Consider the following 9,424-nt stretch of genomic DNA (forward strand, 5'->3'; position numbering starts at 1 on the left):
TAAGAAATTAAATAAAAATGACATAAGAAATTAAATAAAAATTACATAAGAAATTAAATAAAAATTACATAAGAAATAAGATAAAAATTACATACGAAATTAAATAAATCAAAATATTAATGTGAGTGGAATGCATATAAATAAATAAAAATATTGTCACCTGATCCGCTAAACTTGTCCCACTACGGAGGTTACCGGAAGCATGAGAGATGGCGTTTTTCCAACAAGTAAATGATGCGTTGAGTTTTTTCCAACGACCTTGAAGACCTTGACTAGTTCTGGCGTTTTCTCCATGTACATCACAAAACGCTTTCGTAATTTTACTCCACATCTCTCGCTTATCCATCTCATTACCCGTAATCGGATCATGAGTAGTGTGAACCCAACATTCACACAACGTAACATCTTCAATGAGCTTCCACGAAGACATTTTTTTCTCTTAAAGTGTAGAAAATATTGAAATGTAGATAGTATAGAAAGTGTAGAAAATATTGGAATGTGGTGTAAAGGTAGAAGATGAGGGTTAGGTATTTATAGGAAAAAAATTAACATTTTTCAAAATTTTCTGTAATTTTTTTTAAATTTTATGTATTTTTTAATAATTTTTCTGTATTTTTTAATAATTTTTAATGAATTTTAATATAGTTAATTAATCTGGACCGTTGGATTTGAAAAATATTCAAATCCAAGAGCTAGGGAGTTGCCACGTGGCCAACGATCATATTTCTGACCGTTGGGCCCTTTTTTTTTTTTTTTAATTTACTTTTTGTGAAAAAAACGTGGACCGTTGATCTTTGATCCGACGGTCTAGTTTAAAAGTAAAATTTAAAATTTTTTTACCGTTGGAAATCCAACGGCAGAGAGGTAGCCACGTCGCAACTCGGGGGGGGACTGACAGCGCCTGCACGCGGGCCCCGGCGTCTGAAAGCTTGTCGGGCACTCGCCAAACGGCTGCGTGAAGTGCACGCGCCAGGCTTCTTCCCTGGCTTCTGTCTCAGTCTCTTTTGGGCTGGGCTCTTGCCCAGCTCGGGCTGGGTACCAGTCAGTTTGTTGGGGTGGACTTGATTGACAGAGGCCTGGCTTGGTTTTTGGACTGGAGGCTGGGACATTTGGTCCCCGGTGGAATTGCTCTGAAGTACATGTTTATTTTGATAGTATCTTCCAATCGAACAATCCAATCCCGACTTGACTTCTAACTTCAATCCTAAGATTAGACACAACTTAAAAAAACACAATCAAGCTTCTAGTTTTTTGTACCAGGAAAACTCAATACACAAAGGACAAGGATTGTCTGCCCTTCACTTCCGGTGCTCTTTCCGTGCCCTTCTGTTTGTGTGGTTATGGTTAAGCCACATCAACATTTTATATTACTATTCATTTTTGTCTTATTATATCTATAAAAAATTAATATAAAATGTTGACATGACTTAATCGTGACCACACAAAACAGGAGGGCACAGGAAAAACAGACAATCCTTGTCCATACACAAATTGCACTATCAATTTCCGCCGTTGAAAATTTTAACGCAAAGAACAAAATCGTCGTACCCAGTGCACAAGGCTCCCGCTTTACGCAGGGTCTGGGAGAGGTGAATGTCGGCTCGCCTTACCTCCATTTATGGAGAAGCTGCTCCCAATAACGCAAAGAACAAAATATAAGGAAAAAAAAAAGAGCACAACAATGCAAGTAAGTTCCACCTATATTAAAAAATAATGCAATGTTTACATACTAGTACTACACATAAATATATTCTGCCTAACATTTTCCTTTAAAATAAACAAATTGTTGTATAACCTAATGAGTTATGTTAAGAATATCATATTTTGTGAACCGCATTTAATTACATTATCACTCTAATACAAATAAATCTCACGTAAGAGGTAATTTAAATGTAATCTAAATTTATATGTAGGTCATAGCATTTTTCTTAGCGACATAAACATATAGTGACATTCGACCAAAAAAGAAAGAAAAAACAGATAATGACAAGGCGTCCCATGAAACATGTGCAGGCATATCTCCTTACGTCTTTTATACCTTCCGGACACGAAAAACGTGCTTAATGCTGCTCCCTCTTTAATTTTTCACAAGTTATGTGTGTTTTTACGAAGTTATCCATGTTTATTATATAAAAAGGGTCGCTTGTGAGCCTGGTTTTTGCATACATAGCTGAGCTTTTCTCCCCTGCAACTATTCTCTCTCTCTCTCAACACAAACACACGGGCAAAAATGGCTGGAACTGAAGCAACTACTCTACTGCTTTCTACTCAAAGCCAAAGGCCTTGTTTTTACTCGAGCAGTGTATCGAAAAATAAGAATTTGGTCAACTCCTTTTCAGGAGATGAAGGTGAATCATGTTATGTACTTCCAAATCCAGTCATTGACTACTCCATGCTCATCTCCGGTGATGTTCTAAAACGTACTAAAGCCATCAGTGACCTTAACGAAGCTTGCCTCAACTTTGGCTTCTTCACAGTACGTACCTACATCCCTCTTTCTCCTTGATTAGTTTGTCTGCAACTTTCCTTACCATATATATATATGTATGTATGTGTGTGTGTGTGTGTGTGTGTATATCACCACACACATTTAGCTAGAAGGAGGAGGATTAGTTGTATTGAACTTGATGATTTTGCAGGTGACGAATCATGGGATCCCGGACAGCCTGATGGGGAGTGTTATGAATTGGCTTTCCAAATTTTTTTATCAGAATGACGAGGAGAAGCGACGTTATGAGACAAATGATTCGAAGGATAAAATCAGATTCCGGTGGGGTGGCAGAACCCAAAGAGAGCTTCTCCACATGAGAGCACATCCCACCTTTCATTGCCCAACAAAGCCTGCCAATTCCACGTAAACCAGCATGCTTCTATCAAACATACAAACATACCATATTGGCTATGCATGCATGCATTCACGTTTGAACAAAAAGGAAACCTCATACCATGAATACGAAATTAGAATATTTTGAACTTAACTAAGATGTAACCCATGTTAATGTATACAATAATACTATTAGTACACACAAAATTGATACATACTTTCTAGGAAAAATTAGTATATGCTCCCTAGTTCTTACTGTTTATTAACTAAGACCTTATTAGTTATCAAATTTTGATTCAAGTCCCTAGCATTAATGTGATAATGAATTTACATGTTTATTATATAATTTTTTAATATAAAAATTAGTAATTAATTTAGGGTTTAATACTCACACCTCTATTAAGCTTCTAATTAATTTTCAATTCAAACATTTCCAAAATAATAAAAAATTAAATTAAATTAAGTTTGTACCTATTAGTTTTTTTTATATACAAAAAGATTCTTAATTTTTAATCTTAAATGTACCCATTCATATAATTTTTCAATTTTTTTTAATCTTAAATGTACCCATTCTCAAATATATCAATTTGTTATATGTAAAATGTAACCTTTTTTAATATAAAATCCATTCAAATTTTTTAATCCATGTTTAAACTTATATGGGTACATTCTTTTTCGTTGATTTGAGAATGTATTCATGTTTTGGTACAATAACTTTTTTTGTTAATTTTGGTTAATGTACCCATACATATATGTATATATACACACACACAAAATATAATCGAGAGTATAATTTATATTTTATTATTTTTAATCCCATAAATTATGGGTTTTATTTAAAATCTCATTAATACAAACAATTACAAATTTCAATTTTTAATTTAAAAAATATAGTAACTTACATTATTACATTAATGTTAGGGACCTCAGTCAAAAACTAAAAACTAACAAGGTTTCAATCAAAGAATATTGATAGTTAGGGACCGCATCCAAATTGTCCCTACTTTCTAATAGAGGTATGCTGTATTATTATATGTGGAACCCACTTATATTAAAGAGTGTTAGCAAGTGTGTGAGTTGTGTGTCTTAAAGAATATTTACCTAATTTACGTCTTTAAAGAACATTTACCTAATTTACATATGATGTTAATTAGCAGGGTTTTACAAGAGTATTGTGAGAAAATGCGAGAAATGGGAGTCCAATTACTTAGAGGGATTTCAAAATCCCTAGGGCTTGAAGAGGACTACATAGAGAAGAAAATGAACCTGGAATCTGGCTATAATGTTTTCGGACCAAATTACTATCCGGCGCTGTCGCATTCATCGGACGACAAGAATCAGATTGGCCAATTCCCTCATCGTGACCCTGGCTTACTTGTCCTCCTTGCTCAAGACGTTGATGGGGGACTTCAGATTGAGCACCAGAAAAAGTGGTTCAATGCAAACTTTCCTCCGAGTTCCATCTTTGTCATTGTTGCTGACCATATAGAGGTGCATTTAAATTCTTCTCCACGAATAAACGCTATCTAATTCACAACAGTTTTAACGCGAATGCTACAAAGTTGAACATTTCCCCCAATTTTCTCACTTGATAGAATTAAAGTGTTTAATTCAAATCTAATCACATGTGTTAAGACTAAGCCAAACACGTGGATCAATTACATGGAAAGACTAAAAATATGTACGAAAAATTATAGTGCTTAACCTATGGGAACTACGTATACACTTTTTTTTTCTCCTACACACCTCTGTCTAATCATGTATGTTATTTTTTGTTTGATTTATTCAATCCAACAATAATTAGAAAGAGGGGTGTGTAGAAAGAGGAAAAGGGTGTGGTTGTGATTCATTCATTAAAACATTTGTGCTATATTTTATTTTGAGTGATATTACTTGGACACACAAAATTAAAATATTGTCTAATAAATATAAGACTCACATACAATGGTATAACTCACATGTATTAGGAAGCGTGTGTCAATAAATATATCAGTTGTATATGTTCAACTAGTTTTATTGTTTTATTTTTAATAATTAGGGAAAAACTTCTTGGGTTGTTCATGAATATGATGCATGGCATGCATAATGCAGATTCTGACCAATGGGAAGTACAAGAGCTTGTTGCATCGGGTGGCTTTGACCAACGAAGTGGAAAGGAAGAGTTTACCCTTCTTTTTTGGACCATCATTGGAAGCAACTGTGAGGCCTGCACCTGAGTTTGTAGACGAGCACAACCCACCCTTTTATCGTGAAATGACGTATAAGGACTACTTGGAATCCAATAAGCACCATGTGATTGAAGCCAGAGCAAACTTGAATCAGATTCGAATCTGATCTCAAGTCTCAACTCAAAGAGTTAGACCAGTTGATGGTACATTTACCTTTTCATAAGTAAGAGTTTCTTACTTTCGTCCTACAATGAGAATAATATTTTGATTAATCTTTAATCTTAAACTGTGATTTTTCGTAAAATTAGAAATAAACATCCATTTAGACTAGTTGGCCACGGTAACGAGGGCTAGTTTGGTATTGATGTACTTAAAAAAAAAACACAGCTTATGTTGTGTTGTGAGAATAAACAGTTGTAAAATAAAGTTGTTGAGTATTTGGTAAAAAAATTTTTGTAAAAGTTCTTTTAATAAAAAAAAGGCAGTGTTTGAGTGTTTAGTAAACTTTTATATAAATTGCTTTGAATATGTTTTTTTTTTTTTGTCGAGAATAAAACTTCATTAATGAAAGGGGGATACAATTTGTGCTAGAAAGGCCTAAACCTAAACAAAGCACAAAGCCCTACACAACAAAGCAAACATAAACTAGAAGACAAGCCCAAAAAGGAAAGCTACAACCCCAGCCACAAAGGGAGACCCACATAGATTTAGGGTCGTAGGCTACAAAAGAAATAATAATCAGTAAAACTCTAAGCTCCAGTAGCCAAAAACCAGTCACCACCACTGCAACCGCTGCTACCTCAGCGAAGGAAGACATCACACGAAACTGAAAAATGCATCCGAACCAAAAACTAGATTTGAGAGTATTGTGTAGAGTCAATCCACCAAGAGCCAAAGCCTCCATAGCCACACCTGCAAGAAAAATCACCAAACGTAACATGAGGAGGGGGAGGGTAAAGGGGGTGTGTAAAACACCCTTGTTCTGACGTGAATCATTCCACACTTTGCCCAATTTTTTCGGTAAGTCGGATCGACATTAGGCTGTGTGGGTTGGGTCTTGTGTCAAGATAGAGCCCAACACTCCGAGATCTAATTCATGGTTATGAGTTGGAAAAGATGAAGGGTAGGAAGATGGAGGTAGGAGAAAAGGGTGTAATGGGGAGGCATGAGAATGATGGCGGTGACCGGCAATTGATTTAGGAGAGGGTACAAAACTGAGACAAAAGCTTAGATAGATGAGACAGAGCTCAAATAAAAGCATAGGTAAAGAAAAGTAAAGGAAGAAAAGAAGGAAAAGTAGAAGAAAGCATGAGAGATTGAGGACTGCCACCGACCTTAAAACCAAAGGCTAGGGCCAGCGGCTGAGCAAGGTTTTCTTTTGGGAATTTTCTTTGAGAGAGAAAGGAGAAAAAACACTCTTTGAATATGTTAAATGACTAAAAATAATATGATATTTAATGTGATAATAATTGTCAAAGACAATACGTAGACGCAAAAATTGTAATTTTGTGAAACATGTAGGGGTATACTTGCCATTTAAAAATTTGATAAATGGGCATTGATTACTATGATTTAAAAAAAACATACTTTTTTATAAGCATGGTAGACCTTTTTGCTTTTCTACTGTTATTGATGTTCCAGATTTTTTAATAACCTTTTTTTTCTTTCTTTTTATTGGTTTTGTTTTGTTTTTTGTTTTTGTTTTTGTTGAAGCACCACAATCCTAAACCAGTCATAAGTCTTCAATTGTTATTACCATAATTTAAGACAAAATATCGATTTATGAATGAAAAAACGCTATACTTGTTAGAATCTGGATTGGGATTAACCTCTACTAAAAAAATTAAATAAATTAAAAAGTAGATCCATTTATTTAAGCTCGAGACACAATTCTCTGGATAGAAAAATTCTTTTGTCCAGACAAGACCAAAAGAGAGAGAAGGTGAGGTCAAAAAAGGGTTATGGTAGGCCTCTAATAGGGGATGGGCCATGAGTGATTTTTTCAGTGTGGGCCATCGGAAACTAGTGATTCGGACGCCGAACACGAGAGTTTCTCATTTTCACGGACTTTATAGTTTTTGGGTTTTTAATCAAAATTGTCTCTGATATTGTTATAACTTCTTACTTTAGTATCTGACAATGAAAATCAATAGAAGTGATTCCTGGGTTTGTCTAATGTAAATCATTTTCATCATTCCTTAAAAAATATGTCAATATTCTAATTAAATTGTCACGTGCATGACTATGTGACTACTTTTTAAGGATATCACTTAACGAGGACATTGACAATTTTTTCACGAAGAGACCAAAATGATTCAAGGTGGACAAACTTAAGGACCACTTCTATCGATTTTCATTATCATGAAACAAAATGAAGAATTAAGCTAATCTCAAAAATCATTTTGACTAAAAACCCTGGTTTTTGAGATGTGCAACTCAAGAAGTGAATATAGCTTTCTTTGTCTCTCTCTGCCTAGTGCTTGTGGTTCTCCTGTTTCTCTAATGAAGTTTGTTTCTGACCAAAGAAAAAAAAAGAGTTGTATTTGTTGTCAATGTTATCAGAATACATTGCTTGGAACTTAACATGTTTCTCTCTCATCAATGGGAGTAAACTACTAATATTCATGCAAGTCCATCAATAGAACAAAGGAAAGAAAATTATACAGAGAATTTGATTTCAAATTGATTGAGACCACAAGTTTCAAAGAAGACGAGCCAAAATAGGGTTTAGGAGGGGGACTGCAGGACGACCCAAAATGGGCTTCAGGACTGGGGTCGGTTATGCTACAAGATCAAGTGAAGCATGCCTCATATATTCAAGGGCTTGCTGAATAAATTGTGGTGTAATGGAGGTTTTGAGCTCAACAATACGAGTAGTCAAAAAATTGATGGCTTTGTTGGCAGTTCCCTTTGGCAACCCTTTAGCAACAAGGCACTCAAAAACCCATGTTTTAAGTTGGGCAACCGATAGTATTTCAGATTTGGCCATCGTGTGAAAGTGACATCAAGTAGAAAGTGTTTGGAATCCATCACACTATCTAATATGCCTCGATGTGTTGGAGAGATTGTCGCCAATCCTCAGTAACAAACGAGACCACAAAGTAAAATCCACAAACTAAATCGATCTTATTAGAATTTAGAAGTACGGGGTACCAAATCAGGAAATGATAAAACATGGACCATTTTTTCATTCAACTAATTCGAATTAAGGTCTAATAAAGAATAAGTTGGTCTGCAAAATAATGACAAAATAATAATTCTAGCAATTAGTCATGCATAATAAAATAATAAGACAAAAAAATTATAATAATTCTAGCAATTAAACATAACCAAATGGTGAAAATACAGAATGGGGTCTGGCCTTTGCTGGCCTTCATGCGGCGATCATGCAAATAATGCAACTTCTGTTGTTTGAATTATTCACTATGAGAAGTGATTTTTGTTTTTGTTTTGGGTTAAGGGGTACTTATGTTTTTTAACAAATACACACATAGCATTTCAAATCCGAAACCTCCTCTAGCTAAAGGGTACTTGAAGCCGAGAAAAACACTGAACAAAGAAAGTCATCAACTAAAATGATTACAAAAACAACTTGAGTCTTGGCAATCCTAGCAATATAAAAACCAAAAACAAAAATTAACGAAGAGATGAACAAATTAAAGGAAAATAAATTAGACTAAATCCGAGTCCTAGCATCTTCTATAATTTTGTTTCTTCTTGTTTTTCTAGTTATTTAATTAAATAAATTAGAGAAACATAACAACAACAAAAAGAGATGCATGCTGAAGGAGAAGCATAAAAATCACTACCCTATATATTATAACTACTTTGGTTGGTCCATGTGCATGTAACTGGAAATATAGTATTGAGGCATGAGGTTATGCTCTTGACAATAAAATGACAATAATTCTTGTGCAGAAATTTTTCAATGTGCCCAAACTATGAAATGGTACATCATATGGTGTTATACAAGTGGAGGGAAGTATTTTTTGTAAGTGTTTCTCCACTTAAATAATGAAACATAAATTTATGGCTTAATTTTCATGTATTGCATAATTTGGTATATAAGTACATACAATCCTTGTTCTCAAAGGAAAACTAAACAGGACACAAGAGATATCCTTCCTAATAAAGGACTCTATTATTTACACAATATTTACCTTCGTATTTCTAAAGATTACTCATGACAACACTCCCCTCAAGTTGGAGCATAGATGTCACACATGCCCAACTTGACAAGTGAGTCACCAAAAATCCTACTACACACGACATGAGTGAGAATATCCGCACGTTGTTCTTCCGAGTTCACAAACAATATTGACACAATCTTCTTCTCAAGCTTTTCCTTAATGAAGTGCCGATCAACCTCCACATGCTTCATTACGTCATGTTGTACCGGGTTCTTTGCAATCTCTCGTGCCGACTTATTGTC

General features: G+C 34.7%; 1 protein-coding gene across 2 annotated transcripts; it reads left to right on the top strand.

Moving 5' to 3' along the window:
* The first annotated feature begins 2,155 nt into the window (after nt 1-2,155).
* On the top strand, nt 2,156-5,491 carry LOC103420116 (2-oxoglutarate-dependent dioxygenase 19-like). 2 transcript variants are annotated; one of them, XM_029101831.2, is made up of 4 exons: nt 2,156-2,476; nt 2,640-2,854; nt 3,979-4,315; nt 4,916-5,491. In XM_029101831.2, exons 1-4 carry the CDS (start codon nt 2,231-2,233, stop codon nt 5,156-5,158), a joined length of 1,041 nt encoding a protein of 346 aa, XP_028957664.2. In that variant the 5' UTR covers nt 2,156-2,230; the 3' UTR covers nt 5,159-5,491. The 2 variants fall into 2 exon arrangements, with proteins under 2 accessions (XP_028957664.2, XP_028957665.2); XM_029101832.2 differs by having other exon boundaries at nt 3,982-4,315.
* Nucleotides 5,492-9,424: the final 3,933 nt, after the last annotated feature.

Source organism: Malus domestica, chromosome 05, assembly GCF_042453785.1.
Source record: "Malus domestica chromosome 05, GDT2T_hap1".
Lineage (NCBI taxonomy): Eukaryota > Viridiplantae > Streptophyta > Magnoliopsida > Rosales > Rosaceae > Malus > Malus domestica.

Bases quoted from the DNA above. Each gene is read 5' to 3' on its own strand.
- LOC103420116 (XM_029101831.2), top strand. From the start codon at position 2,231: ATGGCTGGAACTGAAGCAACTACTCTACTGCTTTCTACTCAAAGCCAA. The intron at 2,477-2,639 runs GTACGTACCTAC...ATGATTTTGCAG, and splicing joins TCAACTTTGGCTTCTTCACA to GTGACGAATCATGGGATCCC. The intron at 4,316-4,915 runs GTGCATTTAAAT...TGCATAATGCAG, and splicing joins TTGTTGCTGACCATATAGAG to ATTCTGACCAATGGGAAGTA.